The sequence below is a fragment of the Octopus sinensis genome, linkage group LG3, assembly GCF_006345805.1.
Source record: "Octopus sinensis linkage group LG3, ASM634580v1, whole genome shotgun sequence".
In the NCBI taxonomy this organism is placed as follows: domain Eukaryota; kingdom Metazoa; phylum Mollusca; class Cephalopoda; order Octopoda; family Octopodidae; genus Octopus; species Octopus sinensis.
In genome coordinates, this window is record NC_042999.1 from 54,943,843 (window position 1) to 54,967,082 (window position 23,240).

Genomic DNA, 23,240 nt, shown 5'->3' on the forward strand with positions numbered 1-23,240 from the left:
TTAAACAATATGTATTTTTTTTTATCCACAACATAGGCGTAGGAGTGGCTGTGTGGTAAGTAGCTTGCTTACCAACCACATGGTTCCGGGTTCAGTCCCACTGCGTGGCACCTTGGGCAAGTGTCTTCAACTATAGCCTCGAGCCAACCAAAGCCTTGTGAGTGGATTTGGGAGATGGAAACTGAAAGAAGCCTGTCGTATATATGTATATGTGTGTGTATATGTTTGTGTGTCTGTGTTTGTCCCCCCCAACATCGCTTGACAACTGATGCTGGTGTGTTTACGGCCCTGTAACTTAGCGGTTCGGCAAAACAGACCAATAGAATAAGTACTAGGCTTACAAAGAATAAGTCCTGGGGTCGATTTCCTCGACTAAAGGCGGTGCTCCGGCATGGCCACAAGTAAAATGAGTAAAGAGTAACACAGTACAAATTAATAGGACTGAAATAAATTTAAATATTAACAAACCTTAACTGCAAAACAAATGGAAAAACACATGTAAATACATTCTACAAGAGGAGCCTGCTTTGCACCAACCTTTCTCTCATGCTCTAAACTCCCCCTTGTCTTCTGGCATAAAGTTGACACCCACCCTCTCCATGTCCTGACATTCTGTATTCTTATTTTTTTATTGCCCACAAGGGGCTAAACATAGAGGGGACTAACAAGGACAGACAAAGGGATTAAGTCGATTACATCGACCCCTGTGTGTAACTGGTACTTAATTTATCAACCCCAAAAGGATGAGAGGCAAAGTCGACCTCGGCAGAATTTGAACTCAGAACGTATCGGCAGACAAAGTACTGCTAGGCATTTCACCTGGCATGATAACGTTTCTGCCAGCTCACCGTCTTCTGTATTCTGACATTCTGTATTCTTGTGAGCCTGCACGGCAACCTTAATAGTGCCAGTGACACATGTAAAACGCCCAGTACACACTGTCAAGTGGTTGGCATTAGGAAGGGCATCCAGCCATAGAAACCAGACCAAAGCTGACATTGGAGCACAATCGAGTCCTTGGATGCATCAGATCCAATCAAACCATCCAACCGATGCCAGCATGGAACATGGACATTAAACAACAATAATGGTGGTGATGATGATGATATAGAGAACTTGGGTAACCATCAACTACCTTGACATGAACAGTGATCTGCAGTATCAGAACTATTGAATGATGCTTTACAATTTATTAGAAATAAAAAAAGAATTATTGCTTTATTCTCTGTAAATTTCCTTCATTCTCATCAGTTCTTGCTTGGGTTTGTCATGAGCCCCAAGACCCACAAGGCTGGAGCTGAATCCCAGTTTTCATAGCGTATGAGGGATTGAGATCACAAAACTCCCTGGCCTTGAATGGGGCATCAGTCTGTTTGTAAAGTTATGCTTATTGTTGGGACCCATTTACAGTTGAGTGGACTGGAGCAATGAAGTGTTTTGTTCAAAAGCACAATACACTGCCCTGTCTTGTTTCTGACTTCCACAGTCTAACCCCCACCCCTCGTCACTTCCCTCAATGCCATCACCACCCCCAATCTCGATTGAAGGGGTTTTGTCTTGCAATTTACTAGGTGACCCCACTGGTGCTGGTGCTATGTAAAAAAAACACTCTTTTCATTTTGTAAAGTTGTTGGCATCAGAAAGGTCATCCAGCCATGGCAACCCTGCCAAAACAGACAGCAGAGCTTGGCACTGTCCTCTGGTCTTGCCAGCGCCTGTCAAACTGTCCAGCATAGAAAATGGACATCAAATAAGGATACTCTTATGACTGTTGTTGAAACAACGCATCTACTTGACCAAATCTACAAGGAAAATAGATTTAGTTATTTTCTTTGTACAACATTCTCAAAAGTCAAGGCTGACCATTCACTTACACCATGTAATGTACAGACTTGGACAAGAATTTTTGAGGAAGACTGGTAGCCCCCCCCCCCCTGTAGGAGTGTCTCCATTCTCCACTTTTCCTGATATGTATCAAAGAGAAATGCTACCATTTCTAATACAGATTGGCACCAGTTTTTATCAGAGACATTGATGTAAGGAACCAGAACAAGGACCACAAAGCATCTCACCCAACCCTCTCATCCACCGATCTGCTTTCCAGGAATGCTCCCTATTTTTTTAAACCCCAAAAGGATGAACAGCAAGGTTAGCCTTGGTAGGATTTGAACTCTGACCACAGAGAATCAAAACAAATTCCACAAGGCACTCTAGCCACTCTGCCAATTTGCCTGTTTAAATAATTATTTAAATAGAATATACTTTGTGTGCCATTCTTTTTTTCATTGTTTCTTTTTTTTTTTTTTCTCTCTAAACTTTGAAATATTTCAAACTCAGAAAAATTAGTAACAGACACTGTGTAAAGGAAATCTACTTCCATCCACATGAAGAATAATTCTTTAAAAATTGGCTGTTCATATTTGGGGATTGATCCATCTTCCATTCCACTACTAAACTAGCTTTCATAACTACCAATTGTTTCTTTTGTCTTTTAATTGAATTAGTTTACCATTCTGCTACCAGTTCCTTCAATAACCAATCTACCAAAATGTCGTTATTTTATCCATCTCAAATCCCAGTTAACCCTAATCTCAACCAGATATCATCTGACCAAACTTCCATTCCCTTTACAGCCATTATATGTGACTCCCATTCCTCTGTCACATGATCAGATTTGTTTTATTTAACTCAACACCCCTTAATTCTACAACATAAATTCCTTGTTTTAATGGGATCTAAATCAAAAGCTCCCATCAAGATTTCTCGTAAATTTATACTCTAAATGCCATACTTCAGGAAATTCTTCATCATTTCCAAAATCAATCAAAACAAAGGCAGTGGATTCCAACCGAAAAATGGTAACGAAAGGGTTCTTTAATAGAAAGGCAGTAAATAACCTCAACTTGCTGGGGTAATATTCCTACACATGTGTTCTAGACAAAGGGTTGCTTTTTTTTTTTTTCTGTTGTGTCACATCGCAAAACACTGAACTCTTGATGGCTCAATCCATCAAACTTGAAATAGGTACAATGGGACAGTAAACAACAGCTAAACAGTATAACGGAGAAGTATTTTCTTTAGCTTGCAGTGCTGCTAAGAAGAGGCTCACAAATGGCACCATTTACCCTTAAATTTTGTTGTGTCAATTCAAAAACCACAAGATATTCATTGAATTCTTGCTTTACCTAAATTCCTTTCTTCAGACCATTCTTTGTCAATTAAACAACTAAAACTTCATTGGTTTCCTGTGGGTTTTTGGCTTTTTTTTTTGTTTTGTTGTTTTTTGTTTACTGTTATATCTCTGTTAAATCTCTGCTAATGCCATTTGGGTTATTTCTAGAATGTGAGATTGGTTATTTCGGACCAAGCTGCCATTTTACCTGCAGTAATTGTATGAACGGTGGACAGTGCAATGAAGCCAGAGATGGTTGTCTCTGTAAACCTGGATTCCAAGGAATTCTTTGCAACAACACATGTCGCCAGGTGTGTTTTCTCAAATTTTTTTTTTTTTTTGCAATCCCATTCTGTTTTTTTTTATCATCACTTTTCATATTGTTGTTGTTGTTGTCATTTGTTGTAGTTGCTGTTGTTGTTGTTGTTGTTGTTGTTGTTGTAGTGGTTGTTGCTGTTATTGTTGTTGTTTTGTCCGAAACCGACACCAGATCCCCTCAACCTCCCACCATCATTCTCCTGTCTTGTATTCAGACATTATGTATCTGACTTCACTATTTAATAAATCCTTCCTTTCTATGATGGTAGGGTGGGATATAAATGAGATTTGGCTGCTGTTTCTAGCAGGGAGAGCAACCACATAGCAGCTCCTTCTTTAGCTAAGACTCACCCCTAAAACAGGATACTTCTTAAATTAGGATCTCCTTCATCGTGGCTTCTTTGTTGTCTCAGCTTCATTCCTTAGATAGGTTTCTCTCCCAAGATAGGGTCCCCTTGTTAGCTAGAGTCCTCTTCAGTAGCTAAAGTTCCCTCCTTAATTATGATTCCCTCATTAGGGAGAACCCACCCACCCACTTTATTAGCTCAGACTTACTTATCTCAGACACCATCGTTGCTATAGCAACCTCACAGTCATGACAGTTTACTAATTAAGGATAAAAAGAATTCAAATACTCAAATACCTAATTCATTTCAGTGGCTTTGTGTTCTGTAGGGTACTAAATCACCCCTGCCCTTACAGACCAAGCTGTAAATAAAATCTGGGAGAACAACGTCAAACACTGACCTTACTGGATTGTGATTTAGTTGGGTCCAGTACTGAGATATGAAACTAGTTTATTGTCAAAATAGAGAGGGAGTATCTGGGAGTACCAAGGGGTACCACAGAGTTACCATCTTACAATTAAAGTCTTAGATAAGTTGTTTATGGCGTTGTTTAGACTCAGATCACAGTTGGTTGCCCTTTCTATCTCTAACCAATTAGCAGAGTGTACCGGGAGAGTTTTATCATGGCATCAGCACCAGAAAGGTTGTCATGTTCCCAGTAAGAATAAAGGGTTCTCACTTTGCTACAGAGTTTCTGTTTATTCTTTTATTTCCACACAACATGAGAGAAGGAAGAGAGCTAAGATGATATGGATGAGGAGATGATAGGAGAGCACCAGAGTTGGGGAGGTGATAGAAGAGAGAGTACTGGGAAAAGAGAGAGTGTGTTAGGCAGCTATCTGATTGTTATTGGTGAAGGAATTGAATAGCAATGATATGAACAAGCGGGTGATAGAGAAGAGAATAGTGGAAGGGTGATAGAAGGGAAAATCATAGGGGAGATTGGTAGAAGCAAGAGAGTATGAATGGTAGAGAGAAGGGAAAAGTAATAAAAGAGGGAGAGAGAGGATTATAGAGAGTATAAGAGTAATGGGTATCAGTAATGAGCGGGAGAGGAGAAAAGTAATAAGAGAGAGAGAGAGGGTGGTAGATGCAGAAGTAATAGGAGAGAGAAGGGGGTGATGGCTAGCAAGAGAATTGGGTGGTAGTAAGAGGAGACTGAATGAGGGGTGGAGGCACAATTGGAGGAGAGGGATAGTGTGCTGTGAGCAAATAGGAGAGAGCAAAATAAAACCAGATATAATTATTCGTATTTAACTCAATGAGAAAGTAATATGGGTTTCAAATTTTGGTAGAAGGCCATCAAGTTGCAGAAAGAGCATAGATCGATCACATCGACCCCAGTATTCAGCTGGTACTTATTTTATCGACCCTGAAAGGATGAAAGGCAAAGTTCACCCCAGTGAAATTTGAACTCCAAAACGTAAAGACACATGAAATACCAATTAAGCATTTTGCCAAGCTAACGATTCTGTCAGCTTCCCACCTTATGATGAAGTAATATTAATTTCCATTGTGTAAGAGCAATTAATTGTTCAGGAGTTTTTTTTTTAAGTGGATCATATTGATGCCATTGAGCCTCTTGTTTGTCTGGGAGCTATTTTAAGCCTTTAACATTCAGATTCCTCTGTCAAATTTAGTCTTATTTATTCACATCGTTTTCAATTAATCATTGTCTTGTTGCTTTGAGATTTCAATGATATGATTGTTTATTTTTAAAAGGATATTGTAGGGTAGATGTGATAGACTGGATATGGCTAGTTAGGATATAAAATGGGTACAATATTTTTGGCCAGATATGGTCAGTTTAAATGCTAAAGAGACAACTGTAAATGGTACGAAGGATCACAACTTACACAAAATACCACAATTTTGTTTGGTTACCTTTTTCTAAGGCGAGGGCAGAAGGTGTAAACTAAGGTGCTATAATGTGGGATCAAATCAGGGCTAGAGCAGCAGATAGAAACCGTGGTGCTGTGCAATGGGATTGAACTCAAACCAAGCTTTATAATCTCACTGTCTTGTCATTGTCCAGTTTCTCTAATTATATAAATGGATTGCAATTGACATGTTTGCAAAAACTTGTGTTTGATATCCAGGAAACTAATAAGAATATTTTCCAAATTATAAACAACTTTTTTGACATTAAAATTTTATAATAATAATAATAATAATAATAATAATAATTCATGGCTTCTGATCTTAACTGATTGGAAGTGTTATCATGTACATTGTTTTGTCTTGGTATAAAAGATGGGCTACAGCAAATATTCTGCTCAATACCACAGATTTGCTTGTCAGTTGTTTGACCTTAACCAGTTGAGCATGTCCCTTAGTGGCTGACGATATGTGCATCTCTGATCACGAGCAGAAGTAGTGGGGGAGCATCATAGCCATGTGTTGAGATGGATTCTTTGGGGTTTGAATAATTCACCTCTGGAAACATGAGTGTTTCTTTCGACATCCTTAAACAACCCTTATTCAGGGAGCAGGATGGGCTACTCAACCTGAAGAAAATTCTAACTGGGCCCCACCTGCAAGGTCATGTGCTGTTTATCTTGATATGAGATCACCATGTCACGCACATATGGTTGTGATGCATGTGCCTGGTGTACCCCTATCAGACGGGTAGTCATGATGGGTGTATTGGGCTTCGTATATTTTACCCCAGTGTCACTTTGATGGCATGAACTGCTCTCTCACTCAATAATAATAATAATAATAATGAAATTATTGTGTATAGAGCTCAGGTTCACTACAACTTATCAGAGATGCATGTATAGTAAATAGAATTATGTACAAAAGTCAGAAATGTGAACAGTGTGTCATGATATACATGTGTGCATGCATATGGAGTTGGGTGGGGTATCAGGTGTAGTGTTGATGAATGTCAGGAAGCATGGAGGTTTTAAAGGATGCAATGTCTCGGCAACTGACAACTGATGCAGGTAGCTTGTTCCATGCTTCAGCAACTCTGAGTATGAAAAATGCTTCCGAAAGTCATGGGAGCTGTGCTGTTTTCTGACTTTGTAGGCGTGTCCACATGTGTCAGACACATGGAGCTCAAAAAGGTGCTCAAGGTGGTTGTTAGCACAATGGTTAATAATTTTTGCAGGTGTTTACCAAGTGAATTGCCAGATGCCGGAACTTCAATTGTGAAACAATTCATTAAAATTAATATGTCTGTATTTAACAAACTTGCAGATACTTCCAGGTTTAGCATGATGCCTCTAGTCATTATATAAAGTTTCTGAGAAGCCTATAGAATAGATATATGGCGTAGGAGTGGCTGTGTGGTAAGTAGCTTGCTTACCAACCACATGGTTCCGGGTTCAGTCCCACTGCTTGGCACCTTGGGCAAGTGTCTTCTACTATAGCCTCGGATCCGACCTAAGCCTTGTGAGTGGATTTGGTAGACGGAAACTGAAAGAAGCCCATCGTATATATATATGTGTGTGTGTGTGTGTGTTTGTGTCTGTGCTTGTCCCCCAACATCGCTTGACAACTGATGCTGGTGTGTTAACGTCCCTGTAACTTAGCAGTTCGGCAAAAGAGACCGATAGAATAAATACTAGGCTTACAAAGAATGAGTCCTGGGGTCGACTAAAGGCGGTGCTCCAGCATGGCCACAGTCAAATGATTGAAACAAGTAAAGGAGTATGTATGTATATATGAGTATATATGTAGGGAGGGGGTGTATGTGTGTGTGTGTGCATATATTCCCAATTATATTTTTAACCCAATTCATTCATAAATTCTTTTTTTCTTAGGGTACATTTGGCATTGACTGCAACAGACTGTGTACTTGTCAAAATGGAGGGACTTGCAACCCAGAAACAGGTGGATGTACATGTCCTCCGGGTATTAAAGGTGTAAGCTGTGAAATTGGTTGCTCACCTGGTTACTATGGTGAGAACTGTGACAAGAGGTGTCCGCAGCAGTGTCCAGAAGGTTACTGTAATCGTATGTTAGGTAACTGTGAATGCGAACCAGGAATGTTTGGTCCATTGTGTAATCGGAAGTGTCCAGACTTCTCCTGGGGTCGCAACTGTATTCAAGAATGTGCTTGTAACCAGAAACATAGTTCGGGATGTGATCCTAAAGTAAGTACAGTCTTTAGATTTCCTTATTTTTCTTTGAATATGGAATTTTCTCTATTTAGTAATTACTAAAATAAACATTCTGAACTAATATCTTTTAGCAGACACCAGGCTTATAGAACACTGAAATAATATAAACCCATTAATTTTATTTACAGATGAACTTCCTCCTACATGGTGCCACATCCTATATACCTTATATGTAATTTGTTTTTGTATTGTCACATAAAAACTGGAATGGATAATTTTATTTCCTGTTTGATGTATTAATTCTTCATATTTCTATGACTCTAGTATTTGTCTGCTATACAAAAACAGCCAATACTCTAAGATAATCCTCAAAGGTTAATATATACTTGAATATTTTACCTCATAATGTTTGTGCTTGAAAAACCCATTTCAAGAGTTGAATATCCCAGGACTGATATTAAATAAAGGGCTGTTTTTAAAATATTTTCAATAAATTAGTTGCAATGTAATGTGAGTAACCATTTAGCTCCTCTATACAAAGAAATCTATCGGGGCCCCTTCTTTCATAACTTAACCTTAAATCGCCTTGCAAATAGCTGCCTCCCTTTCTGCTGTAACATCTCAGCCAAAAAGGGGATCTTTGTCATGCAAGCTGAATGAAGACTTTATTAGTGGTTGCTGTTAGGAAGCACATATCCAGCTGTAGAAACCCTGAAGGATGTTGCAATCTTTGAACCTGTCAGTTCCTATCAAACTGTCCAAAGCATGCAAGCATTGATGATGATGATGATGATGATGATGCAATGGCAGTAGCTGTAATGGTGGTGACGACAGTAACTGGAATCATAACAATTACATTCGTAGAAAAGTTTACATAAAGACAAAGGGGATTTGCAGACAAATTCGTCCATCAAATTTCCTAATGGAAATATTCTTGCTAAAATATTTCACTACGTCATATTGTGTAATGATATTTAATGAAATATTTTAATTAACATAATGGGACTTTCATTACATATATCTGATTAGTTATTTGTGAAATATATCAGTGCTGTTATTTTCCTCAAGCAAAAACAAATTCCCTCCAGGTACAAAAATATTTTAAACAGGGTGGGACAAAAGTAGGTATACAGTTATGAAAACAGGAAACATGTACTTCATCATCATTGTTTAACATCTGCTTTCCATGCTGGTATGGGTTGTTTGGTTCGACTGGGTTCTGGGAAGCCAGGAGGCTCAACCAGGCTCCAGTCAGATATGGCAGTGTTTCTACAGCTGGATGCCCTTCCTAATGCCAACCACTCCGAGAATGTAGTGGGTGCTCTTTAATGTGCCATCAGCACATGGGCCAGACGAGGCTGGCAATGACCACAATCGGTTGGTGCTTTTTACATGCCACCAGCATGGAAGCCAGTCAAGGAGGCACTGGCATCAGCCCCATTTGGGTGGTGCTTTTCTACAATTTCCATTTGATTTTGATATTTAATGAAATATTTTAATTAACATAATGGGACTTTAATTACCTATCTGATTAGCTATTTGTGAAATATTTTTGAAAATATATCAGTGCTGTTATTTTCCTCAAGCAAAAACAGATTCCCTCCAGGTACAAAAATATTTTAAAACAGGGTGGAGCAACAGTAGGTATACAGTTATGAAAACAGGAAACATGTACAATACATATTTATTTTTATCAAAAAAATTAAAAGTTACAATAAAAGTATTATTATAGTTAATATATTATTATGATTAATGACACTGAAAATATCAAAAATGAGGCTAATTAATTTAATGCACTAATAATGTTAATGAATTAAGAAGTATTGTAGCATTGTGATACTTATTGTATACCTTCTTTTGCACACACACACACACACCCCGCTGTATATATATATATAACATAATGTATCCTTAAATATACATAAGGATGAAGCATGTGAAAAGATGTGTTCGTGTAAACACACACACACATGCACACACACACAAGCATGTGCACACTCACACAAAAATGTGCACATACACAAACACGTGTACACATACACACACATAAACACGTGCACACACCCACACACACAAACACATGCGCACACACACAAACAGGCACGTTTGTATCTGTGATTATTATATACCTTATTTTTGTACCTTATTTATATATAAAAAAATGCTACAATCAGCTGTCTTTATTGATGGCACGTCGTCAGCTAGTAAATAATATCACAGACATCAAAAGGAAAAAAATTATCATTATTTAAATTCTTTTGTTTTTCAGAATGGTAAATGTATATGTCTTGCTGGATACCAAGGAATCAGTTGTAACCAAAAATGTCCAGAAAACAGATATGGCATTAAATGTCAAAGAACATGTAATTGTCCAAAAGAGACAACTTGTGATCATGTGGGTGGAGAATGTAAATGGAATTGTCCAGCAGGTCGGACAGGGTTCAGGTGCCAGAAAGGTGAGTCTTGTTAGTTTTTGTGGAATCGATGGTGTTGTTGCTGATGGCGTTGTTAAATGTTCCCAATCTACTCTCCAGCTTCATGGTTCCAGGTTCAGTCCCACTGCGTGGCACCTTTGGCAAGTGTCTTCGACTATAGCCTCAGGCTGACCAAAGCCTTGCGAGTGGATTTGGTAGACGGAAACTGGTTGGTATCAGGAAAAGCATCCAACTGTTGAAAGGATGCCAAAGCGGTCACTGGAGCATGAACAGCCCAGTCGAACTGGCCAATGCAAATCAGTATGGATCATGGATGTTGTATGAGGATGATGGTGATACAATGTTGAGGAGGAGCTGGAGGAGAACAATAATGACTATATTATTTACATTATTTACATTTGATAGATATTTGTCCTCATCTTGTTTGTTGTTAACACAACTTTTCGGCTGATATACCATCCAGCCTTCATCAGGTGTCTTGGGGAAATTTCGAACCTGGGTTCTCATTCTTAAGGTATTTGTCGATGTTGTTGTTATTATTATTATTCAGGTCACTGCCTGGAATCGAACTTGGAATCTTGGGGTTAGTAGCCTGTGCTCGTAACCACTACGATATATGACTATGGTGATGACAATGATGATGACAGTAGCATGGTAGATTGTAGAACTATTAGAGCATTAGATTGAATATTCCTTCACTCTCTCTCTCTCCTTCCTCTCTCTCTCTCTCTCTCTCTCTCTCTCTCTCTCTCTCTCTCTCTTTATCCTTGCATACTAGGTGTAAGTAGCCATGCAGATTCCACCTGCTCTTCTCCTCCTTCCCTCCCTCATAGTAATCCCCTTTCCCCTCCTAACCTGAAATTCATATTCTGATCCCTGTCCCTTGTGAGAATACCTGACATTTTGTTCGCACGCAAGCTAAAATCTGTGTGCGAACTAGATTGCGTATACATATGTATACATGCATTTGTGTGTATATTTTAGCTTTATATTTATACGTCTGTATATGTATGGGGTTCACACACATCTATTCTGTGTATGTTGATATATATGTATACTTTAATATGAATATGTATTGCTGTGTTATATTTTTAATGCATATTTTTAATGCATTTCAATTTCCATGTATTAATTATATTTCCTTCATTAAGGTCAATATGTATTTTATTCAATGTAAGGTTTTTCCTCGAATTTTATAATTTTTTATAATTTTTATATATATATTATATATATATATATATATTTGAGCTCATCTTTGTTTATCACTCGAAAATTGACCGTTATTTCTAAAGGGCCAATCAAACAAGTCCATTTTTTTAAAGGTTTAGCGTTTGTAATAGTCTGGATAGAATTGACATATCGGTTCCATTCTAGCAAAAACTGTCTGATGAACGGCAACGGGAAACTCAGAGTAACAGGTTTTGTTGAATTTTTTGCTGCTTTAAATAAAGTATATATATATATATATATATATATATATATATATTATAAAATGAGATAGGGGTTGAAAATTCAACCCACCATGGGATAACATATATCCATGGGTATCATCTGATAGTTGATGTTTTATTGATTTAAGTATGTTTCTCCATTTTCTAATTTTGTAGTATTATATATATATATATATATTCAAAACATTACTAACGCTTGTCTCTTGTGGCAATGTTAGATCTATCCAACAGCATGACCTGTGTCATGCATCTGAAGTCTTCTAATGCTGATCAGAACTTCTTACCATTTCTTCTTTCTATTTTTCAGTCTGTGAACGAGGAAAATATGGAAGGAATTGTTTGAAACACTGTGAATGTGGCAACAGTGGCTGTAGTCCTGAGACTGGAGCATGTCTCTGTGAAGCCGGACACCATGGCAGACATTGTCTACAAGGTATGTTTTCCTTATTTAGATTTCTCATCAATAACCAATACATATTCACTCTCACCCTCCCTCACTTTCTCTCCATTGGTCAGTTTGATTAATAAACGATGAAGTTGTTGACATTGGGAGTTCAATACCCAATCTTGAATCACACTCTGGGACAGTTTCAACTGAATCCTGTTGTAAATGGCTTTTGGTAAAACATAGCTTGAGGTGAAGGCGGGTGACCAATTGGCTTGGGTATTGGGCTCAAACGTCATATAGTTGTGGGTCTAGTTCTTGAATAGGGCAGTGCATTGTGTTCTTAAGCAAGGTGCTTTATTGGTGGAACTGTTGAAGGGTTGGAGCAAGTGCCATGTGGTACCTGTTCCAACTCTTTGAGTTCTGATGTCAACATCTACAACACTGGTTGCTAAGCAGTATGAACTGAAGCTGGCAGCCTTTCCCTTGGATAACCCCACCCCTGTTGGCACAGAAAGAGGAGACTTGCATGCATGGTCAGCGGTCAGTTTTCCTAAAGAAATCTTTCCCAAACTTACCCATACATGTGGGACAACAGGGACCAACAGAGGCCCTGCTAAATCGACCACTCTGTTGTTCAAAAGTTAGTTGAAGGGTGACGTCTTTAGAAGTGCAACAATTCAATGAAACATTGCTGCAACATGTATCTCTCCTTAGAATTTCAATTCAGCACTTTGTAACACTCGTATGTCCATTAATGCAATCATTTAAACACGTCGTTATTATACTTTCCTCTTTGGCCAAGTCCTCATCAAGTTTTTCATGTTTGATTTAAAAAAGATAGGTTGAAGGTAAAGAGGGAAGTGTTACCTCCCAGCAATTTTGTTGGTAGGTGGGCAAATTTAGCAAGAATGGTCCTACTCTCTAAGCATGCAACTGTAAATTGAAGGAAAACAATGTGGAAAGGGCAGTTGCTCTAGTGATCAGGGTGACTACAGTTTTGTGGGGTTTCCACAAGCAACCTTAGGAAGTCTCCCTCTTTTAGGGAAACTTTTTATTGTTAGGACTTATATAATTGTTTTTACTGTTTACGTGCTTCTATTTATGTAACCTCACATTGTATTGTGCTCTATGGTCCTCATTGTTTTTTGTGAACCCTTTGTGGGTTTTATTTTCCCATTTTAATGTGACAAATTGTTCTTTCTGTGAAAATTTTTTTTGATCTGTTCTTACAGAATGCAAAAAAGGGCGTTGGGGTATAAATTGCCTTAATGTCTGTGAATGTGAAAATGGTGCTTCCTGCGACCCTGCTACAGGAGAATGTATATGTCGACCTGGCTGGTTCGGTCTCTCATGTGAACAAGGTTAGTGCTTACCTTCAAAGCAAAGACTTAATTCTTTCTTTCAAACATCTTTAAGATTACAAGAATGTGATACATCATCATCATCATCATCATCGTTTAACGTCCGTTCTCCATGCTAGCATGGATTGGACGGTTCGACCGGGGATCTGGGAAGCCAGAAGGCTGCACCAGGCTCCAGTCTGATCTGGCAGAGTTTCTACAGCCCTTCCTAACGCCAACCACTCCGTGAGTGTAGTGGGTGCTTTTTATGTGCCACCTGCACAGGTGCCAGGCGAGGCTGGCAATGGCCACAATCGGATAGGTGCATTTTACGTGCCACCGGCACGGAAGCCAGTCAAGGCAGCACTGGCATCGGCCACGATTCGGATGGTGCTTTTTACGTGCCTGGTAACTATAACTCTCCCCTCCCTAACCTGAATCTCTCAACTGGCACAAACCCACACACCCTCGATGTTACTCCCTGATCCTTGCAGTTGAGGAGTTCTTACCTTGCAAGGTGCTTGGTGATTCTGTTGGTGCTGGGACCACACAAAAATCACCCAGTCCACTTTGGAAGATGGTTGGCATTAGGAAGGGCATCCAGCCATAAAAGCCATGCCAAAACAGACAATAGAACCCGGTGTGGCTCTTGTCAAAACATACAACCCATACCAGCATGGAAAATAGATGCTAAATGATGAGGATGAGGATGAGGATAACCATCATTCATACCACTGTCTTCTTCATCTCTAACCCTCCGCACACACACACACACACACACACACATTCTAATCTCATAATCATGACCAAAACTAAAGTCAATGTTATCAACTGGGCCCCTCCTATCAAAATTGCTGGCTCTATGCCAAAATTATTATTATTATTATTATTATTATTATTATTATTATTATTATTATTATTATCATCATCATTATTATCATTATTATTATCATCATTATCATTATTATTATCATTATTTTCATTATCATTATTATTATTATTATTATTATTATCATCATCATTATTATTATTATTATTATCATCATCATTATTATCATTATTATTATTATCATCATCATTATTATTATTATTATCATTATCATCATCATCATCATCATCATTATTATTATTACCTTTACCTTAGTTAAGGCCGAGGTATCGTTTTCAGTTGTATTTCTTTGTTTGTCCATGGACAAGATATCTCAGGAACCGTTGGATGGATCCAGATGAAACTTTCAGGGATGCTTGGCCTCATGACTGGCATGAACTGATTAGATTTTGAAATTGATCTAGTACTGGACAAGAATTCTGGATTATTTTTCCTGTTTTCTTACTTAATTTTTGAGAGCAGTCGGTTTCATTTTTAGTATTCTCATTTGTGAGATCAGTCAAGTTTATTTCAGATATTCTTATTTTAAAAATTACGGAGATGTACTTGCATAGCAAGTGATTTGATCTGAGATCGTGTGCTGAAACGAAAACAATTGCAGTGTGAAAGGTGTTTGTAAGCCATTTAAGAAACACACAAAAGCCGTTCGATTCACTTCAACATTTAAGTTTAATTTGTCAAAATATTTTCGTCGCTTTAAGACCGCGACCTGTTCACTGACAAAGATGCAGCACGGATTTTTGTCAGTGAACAGGTCACGGTCTTAAAGCAACGAAAATATTTTGACAAATTAAACTTAAATGTTGAAGTGAATCGAACGGCTTTTGTGTGTTTCTTAAATGGCTTACAAACACCTTCCACGCTGTAATCATTTTAAAAATCATCTCCAGCTAATCATTGAGAGGACACTGGTGTTGCCTTGGTGGAGGTTGCGCTCTCTGAGTGCTCTTGTTATTATTAGTATTTTAACGAAGATGGAAGCTGGCAGAATCACTAGCACACTGGATGAAATGTTTAGCGGCATTTCATCCATCTTTACATTCCAAGTTCAAATTCCGCCAAGGTCGACTTTACTTTTCATCTTTTCAGGTTCAATAAATTAAGTACCAGTCGTGTACTGGGGTCGATGTAATCGACTATCCCCTCTCAAAAATTTCATGCCTTGTGCCTATAATAGAAAGTATTAGTATTATCATTATTATTATTATTGAGTGAGAGAGCAATGCATGCCATCAAAGTGACACTGGGGTAAAATATACGAAGCCCAGTATACCCATCATGACTACCCATCTGATAAGGGTACACTAGGCACAAACATCACAACCATATGTGCGCGACATGTTGATCTCATATCAAGATAAACAGCACATGACCTTGCAGGTGGAGCCCAGTTAGAATTTTCTTCAGGTCAAGTAACCCATCCTGCTCAAAAGGTCCCTGAATAAGGGTTGCTTTAGGATGTTGAACAAAACATCCATGTTTCCAGAGATGAATTATTCAAACCCCAAAGAATTCCTCTCAACACATGGCTATGATGCTCCCCCACTACTTCTGCTCGTGATCAGAGATGCACATATCGTCAGCCACTAAGGGACATGCTCAACTGGTTAAGGTCAAACAACTGACAAGCAAATCTGTGGTATTGAGCAGAATATTTGCTGTAGCCCATCTTTTATACCAAGACAAAACAATGTACATGATAACACTACCAATCAGTTAAGATCAGAAGCCATGAGAGCCACTGCCTGGTATTGCATCAGGGCATTTATTATTATTATTATTATTATTATTATTATTATTATTATTTTGGCAGTGAGCTGGTAGAATTGTTCGCATGCTTAACGGCATTTTATCCATCTTCACATTCTGAGTTCAAATTCTACCGAGGTCAATTTGCCTTTCATCCTTTCGGAGTCGATAAATTGAGTACCAGTGAAACAGTGGGGTCAGTGTGACTGACTAGTCCCCTCTCCACAAATTCCAAACCTTGTGTCTGTAGAATTATTATTAGTAGTAGTAGGTGCAGGAGTGGCTGTGTGGTAAGTAGCTTGCTTACCAACCACATGGTCCGGGTTCAGTCCCACTGCGTGGCACCTTGGGCAAGTGTCTTCCACTATAGCTTCGGGCCGACCAAAGCCTTGTGAGTGGATTTGGTAGACGGGAACTGAAAGAAGCCCATCATATATATGTATATGTATATATATATGCGTGTGTGTGTTTGTGTATCTGTGTTTGTCCCCCTAGCATTGCTTGACAACCGATGCTGGTGTGTTTATGTCCCCGTTACTTAGCGGTTCAGCAAAAGAGACCGATAGAATAAGTACTGGGCTTACAAAAGAATAAGTCCCAGGGTTGAGTTGCTCGATTAAAGGTGGTGCTCCAGCATGGCCGCAGTCAAATGACTGAAACAAGTAAAGAGTAAAAGAGAGTAGTAGTAGTATTAGTATTATTATTACTATTATAGGCTGCGAGCTGGCAGAAGCGTTAGCACGCCGGGCGAAATGCTTTGCAGTATTTCGTCTGCCGTTACGTTCCGAGTTCAAATTCCGCCGAGGTCGACTTTGCCTTTCATCCTTTCGGGGTCGATAAATTAAGCATTATGCACTGGGGTCGATGTAATCTACTTAATCCCTTTGTCTGTCTTTGTTTGTCCCCTCTATGTTTAGCACCTTGTGGGTAGTAAAGAAATATATTATTAGTGTCATTTCTTTAAGGTAGCAGGTTGGGCCAAATGCTTAGCGGCATTTCATCCATCTTTATATTCCAAGTTCAGATTCCTCTCCAGTTGACTGACTTTGCTTTTCATCATTTCAGGAATTCCTCATCATCATCATCATGTCGTTTAAACATCCACTTTCCATACTGGCAGCGGGTGCTTTTTACATGCTACCAGCATGGGGCCAGTAAGGGAGCACTGGCATCAACCCCATTCGGATGGTGCTTTTTATGTGCCACCCGCACAGGAGCCTGTCAGGCAGATTACATAAACACCTGTGAAATAGTGGCGGGGGGGGACAATGTAATTGACTAACCCTTCCTTTTAAAATTGCTTACATTGGGTCAGCATTTTAAACCATTGCGGATTGCGGATCCGTAGAATAAGCTGCCAGACGAGATAGTGAAGATGCCGACGACCGCTCGGTTCAAAGTCTCTCTTGACCAGAAATGGCCTGAACTCTTTGCATGAACACCCTCACTGTACATAACTCCATGTCCCCCTACATGGCCTTGCTTTTTGATTTTTGAGCCCAAAAAATTAACTTAACTTAACTTAACTTAACATTATTATTACATTCAGTTGTTATTGTTGTTGTTGTTGTATTTGTTTCAGAATGTCCTAGGGAGAGATACGGAGAGAAATGTCTAGAACGGTGCCGATGTGAGAACAATGCAACCTGTATTGCAACAAATGGTTCCTGTATTTGCCAACCAGGATGGGTTGGACAAGTTTGTGACAGAAGTAAGATACTTGATAATAATTCTTTGAGTTTTGGTCGGCTGAGAACTCTTGATGGAAAACCCAAGAGAAATCTTAACCCATTGCCTGCCATGAACCCCATTTGGGGATCTACTAAAAACAGTGTCCCTACCGGTTATTTGTTGTATTTAAAGTGAATTGCTTAGGTAGATTGCATTTGCAGAGATGTGTTTAACAATATTTAGTAATTAAAGTTTGTCATTATTAGCACTGGATAATTTCTAAAGGACATTTTATGTCATAAATCCCAATTTTTGAACTACAAAAATATTGACCGTTTTGAAAACTTTTTCTTTCTTTTTTTTTTCATTTGCATTTCCCCTCTGTATCATTCTTTGATATTTCATACACATTCACATTTGATACTATAGTTTCAAAAAAAAAAAAAAATATAATGTTTATTATTGAAATTGAATAGAAAAGGATAAATATGCTTTTTTTTTTCAGCAACCCCCATTTGGTTTAGGACAAATGTTGCTGTAATTTACGACACGATCAGTGTCCTTATATTTTCAAACAAGGGAATCTCACACCCCACAAATATTGTTTTGAGCCGAGTAGGGGTGCTAGATTCCGTTGTTCAAAAATATAAGGACACATCGTGTCGTACAGCCAGCTGGAGACGATGTCTCCTGGGGCTAAATTACAGCAACATTCGACCTAAACCAGGACTGCCATGTTATGTTGGCAAACAATCTTTACCCCATCCTTATTACTGGTTAGGACACTGTATTTCATTTAGCAATCCTGATATACAATCAAGTATATTAAAGGTTTATACATCAATACTGTATTCTACTCTTTGTGTCAGAAGTGTAACTTAATCCCTTTTAAGTCTAATCTCTACAGATTTCCTATAGAATTCACAGTCAGCACTAAAAGTTGTGACATTTCATATACGAATACGTCTATGTAAACAATGCATTTGAAGATAAAAAAATAGGAAATTGGTGTAAATACATATTTCAGGAGTTGTTGCCCTTCCTTCAGTATCACATCCAACCCATTGACCATCTACAAACACATTCCTTAAACAGTCATTAAATTTAGTGGTGTAACACTATTGGGTGGATCAATTTAGGTAGTGGGGGCTCTAAAAGGGGTTTCAAGGAGTAGTATCCCTGCCTTCCTGTGCACATTTCTTAAAAATCGTGCTCCCCGTAGAAAACCCATCTCCAAAAAGCCTCATGATAGCAAAGGAGAATGGGCACCAGCCAGCCCAAAGGTTGGGGTGGGCTGCACTTGCCTACCTCAGTTGCTATGGCATTGAGATAGATCCAGCCACCCCTGTTAATGGGGACAAAACCCAGATTTAAAGCACTGGATGATGATGATGATAAATTTACATATCAAACACCTTCCCTGTTTTTCCAATTGAATTGTTTATGTAGATGTATTCATATATGAAACATCATAACTTTTAGTGTTGGCTCTAAATTCTATAGAAAATTTTTAGAGATAACTTAAAAATGATCTATGCAGGAATTTATAATATATGCAAATATATGTGTTGATTTCACCATTTGTTGCTTCATCAGCTCAGTAGTTGTAAACAATGGCCTCACTGCTCATACGAACAGTGTCTACTTTTGTTGTCCATTGAGAAAAGATGTTTAGGGTCCTTGACATTGTACAATGTTTGTAAACAAAAGGCTCATTCACATGGAGTCGTTTGTTTCCAGTGTCTGCATAAAACATGTCCAGGTTGTTTTGTCATTTGAAAGACTGGAAGATTATTCCCACACTTGGAAACCGGTAAGGGTCTCCAAACTATAAAAGAAAAGTCTGCCCTGAGGAATATCAAGATTGGCACTGCTTCACTCAAGCAGTGTTATCATAGAATATTAGTTCATACATCATTGTCCCTGACAATGACCAAGGACATCACCTAGGAGAAGATAATGGGACATGGTGTGTCCAGTTGTGGTCGATCAGTTCAGTGCATGTCCAGAAGGCTCTGCTGCAGATTGGACACAGGTGGGGGTCTGTTGACTGAAAGCGAAGAGTTGAATAGTTCACATTTTCTTTGTGTCCCAGCAACCTTGTTCTGTTCATATGAGGTGGTTCCTCTGTTTGTACAGCTTCACCAGCAGGACAATCTTGTGCTTGTGTTTCCCAGGTGTCATGGTTGATCCCAAAGCTCTTCAGTGAAGCTTTGAGTGTGTCCATGAAGTGCTTCTTTTTGTCCACCTTGCATGTGCTTGTCTTCCATCAGTTTGCTATAAAATAGTTTCTTGGGGAGTTGTGTGTCAGGCATTCTGTGCTCTCCTCAGCAGTATATAAATCCATGGCAAATCAGCTCAAGAGAGAACCTCCATAACTGAGACCCTGTCTTGCCAAGTGGTTTTCAATAGATTTCTCAGTTCATGTGGGAGTGGTTTAGCTTCTTGCAGGCATGGTGTTCATAAACTGTTCAAGTCTCACAGGTGTAGAATACAAACATACACACATATAGAGGCTTCCTGCAATTTCCATCTACCAAATTCTCTCACATGGTATTGATTGATCTCAGGCTATAGTGTAAGACAGCCAAGATACTGTAGAGTGGGACTGAACCTGAAATCATAAACCCTGAATTCTATTCACTTACTTTTCTTTTTTGTCCGTGTTTGTAGTGTGTGCCCCTGGAACTTATGGTGTAAAATGCCGTAGCAAATGCATCTGTCAGAACAGTGCCGAATGTGACCCAGTGACTGGAGAGTGTATTTGTTCTCCAGGCTGGACAGGAGTTGGTTGTAACGAACGTAAGTAATAAATATTCTTTAACCTTTATGAGATTCTTATATTAAATTTATTCCACTTTACCAGTTTTTGTCTGTAAATATTCTTGCTGATCAGGTGGTCAGTTGGCAGTATTGTTAACATGCCAGGTAAAATGTTTGATGACGTTTTGTTCATCTTTACATTCTGAGTTCAAATTCCACTGAGGTTGACTTTGCCTTTCACCCTTTTAAGGTCATTAAAATAAGTACCAGTTAAACACTGGGGTTGATGTAATTGACTTCCACCATCGCCACCACCACCACCACTACCCTGAATTGCTGGCCTGGTTCCAAAATTTGAAACCAATATTCTTTGTGTACACAAACTATTGCTGGTTTCCTTAGTTCCAGCTGTTTCATCAAAATTTGAAACTCTGTTACCGTTTCAATACCAACACAATGAAGACAGCTCCTATTTCTACAGATTTCTGTTTTAAAATTATTTAAATTAAAGCCTTTCATTGAATTTCCATGTTCATTTGTTCCAAACACCAGCTTAATAAGGACAATTAGTTGACTAAATGCCTCGTTATTTTCAAAATTTATTGAAACAAAAGGCAGCATATCTCCTCAAAATTATAAAAGAGTTTGCTTGAAATATTTCAATTCTTATGCAAAATAAAAATAGTTTATCTTGTCTCATTCATTTATAATTCATCATCATCATCATCATCATCATCATCATCGTTTAACCCCTTACCTAACAATTATTTTGAAAATAAATGTATTTTTTCAGACATATTTTTTAATTGTTTTATTTTACTATGTTTTGAATGGTGATTTTGGCAAGTCTATCTTTTGATGAGTTAACTCACCAGAGATAGAAAAAAACGATTTCGGTCAAAACGCATATATTCGTTTCTGCCGGGTAAGGGGTTAACATCCGCTTTCCATGCTAGCATGGGTTGGACGATTTTGACTGAGGGCTGGTGAACCAGATGGCTGCACCAGGCTCCAATCTTGATCTGGCAGAGTTTCTATAGCCGGATGCCCTTCCTAATGCCAACCACTCCGAGAGTGTAGTGGGTGCTCTTTACATGCCATCGGCACAGGGGCCAGTCAAGCGGTACTGGCAACGACCTCGCTCGAATCTTTTTACACATGCCACCAGCACAGGTGCCAGTAAGGCGATGTTGGTAACAATCACGCTTGAATGGTGCTCTTTTACATGCCACTGGCACGGAAGCCAGTTGGCTGCTCTGGCAATGATCATGCTCGGATGGTGCTCTTGGCACCCTACTAGTATGGGCACAAGTACCAGTAGGGTGACGCTGGTAACGATCACTCTCAAATGGTGCCCTTTAAGTGCCACTGGCACAGAAGCCGGTTAGCCGCTCGATGCTTAATTAAAAACATTATTTTGTTCTTAAAATTTCCTTATCAATTAACAAACAATTATGCTAATAATTCATGTTTTGTGTTTCCTTTTAATTTTCAACTTTCTATCTTTATTTTTATATTTACCATCATCATTTAATATCCATTTTCAATTCTGGCATGGAAAATGGATATTAAATGAGGATAATTTTATACATAGAATAAATGAAGAAAAGCTCCGAGATAAACATCATTAATTCCATAATTACGTAGCTGCAATACATAATTAATTAATTTGAATTAAATTTATTTGAGAATTATGTTTATGTAAATTAGTAATAATTAGAGTTCATTTAAATTATCTCAGTTATGTATTTGTGAAATTAATGATGTTTTACTTCTTGAAATTACTCAGGAGCACAAAATATGAACTAAATGTTTTTCTCCTTTTATTCTGAACATGTTGCTCTTTAATGATCATTTTAGTCAAAATGCAAGTCTGTCCCACTTGAATTTACTGCAATCTAGTAACATATTGGAGTTTAACAACCTGTTACTAATTGAAATCTTAATTATCATTTAACAAACTTAATTCCCATTTTTCTCTTCAAACTCTGAAATGACGCATATATTTGTCAACTCCTTTGACCCTCTTTGCCATTTTATTGTATCTTATCTAAATCTACTGTAATTTCCCTTCTAGGATGTCCCCAAAACACATACGGCCCTGGATGTTCAATGAGATGCGCTTGTGAAAACGGAGCCTACTGTGACCACATCCATGGTGTCTGTATCTGTACAGCAGGTTGGCGAGGCAAGATTTGCAACAAAGCCTGCCCCGAGGGCTTCTATGGCATTGAATGTCTAAAGAAATGTGAATGCAGAAATGGAGCACAGTGTGACTACGTGACTGGGGTGTGCAGCTGTGCCCCAGGATGGATGGGGAACAAGTGCACAACCCCTTGTCCAGAGGATACCTATGGAAAGGACTGTGAAGAGTTCTGTGACTGCCTCAATGGTGGGAACTGTGATGCTGTATCTGGAATTTGCATTTGCAAACCTGGATATATGGGCAGACAGTGTGAAAAAGGTAAGGACATGCTTATCTGAAACATTATTATCATTCAGCAGCCTTATTTATATCACGTGCTTTCACTGCACTACCGAGTGCAGCCCTGTGTGCCTTCGGTATGAGCTGTAGTTTGTTGTGATGCTCTTATTCTCACTCTATTGAAAGTGTTTTACGTAGGACGTGTTCGGTGCCGAGTGGTGC

The 23,240-nt window shown here is 38.7% G+C and overlaps 1 protein-coding gene across 3 annotated transcripts in view; it reads left to right on the forward strand.

Moving 5' to 3' along the window:
• The window catches only part of LOC115209275 (multiple epidermal growth factor-like domains protein 6), a 96,130-nt gene that overhangs the window by 23,341 nt on the left and 49,549 nt on the right, over positions 1-23,240 (forward strand). For all 3 annotated transcript variants that reach the window (XM_036500988.1, XM_029777582.2, XM_036500989.1), the window contains 8 exons: positions 3,341-3,483; positions 7,608-7,940; positions 10,177-10,363; positions 12,101-12,226; positions 13,414-13,542; positions 17,742-17,870; positions 20,504-20,632; positions 22,671-23,057. In XM_036500988.1, coding sequence (XP_036356881.1) covers positions 3,341-3,483; positions 7,608-7,940; positions 10,177-10,363; positions 12,101-12,226; positions 13,414-13,542; positions 17,742-17,870; positions 20,504-20,632; positions 22,671-23,057 — 1,563 coding nt within the window. The remainder of the gene's footprint in view (positions 1-3,340; positions 3,484-7,607; positions 7,941-10,176; positions 10,364-12,100; positions 12,227-13,413; positions 13,543-17,741; positions 17,871-20,503; positions 20,633-22,670; positions 23,058-23,240) is intronic.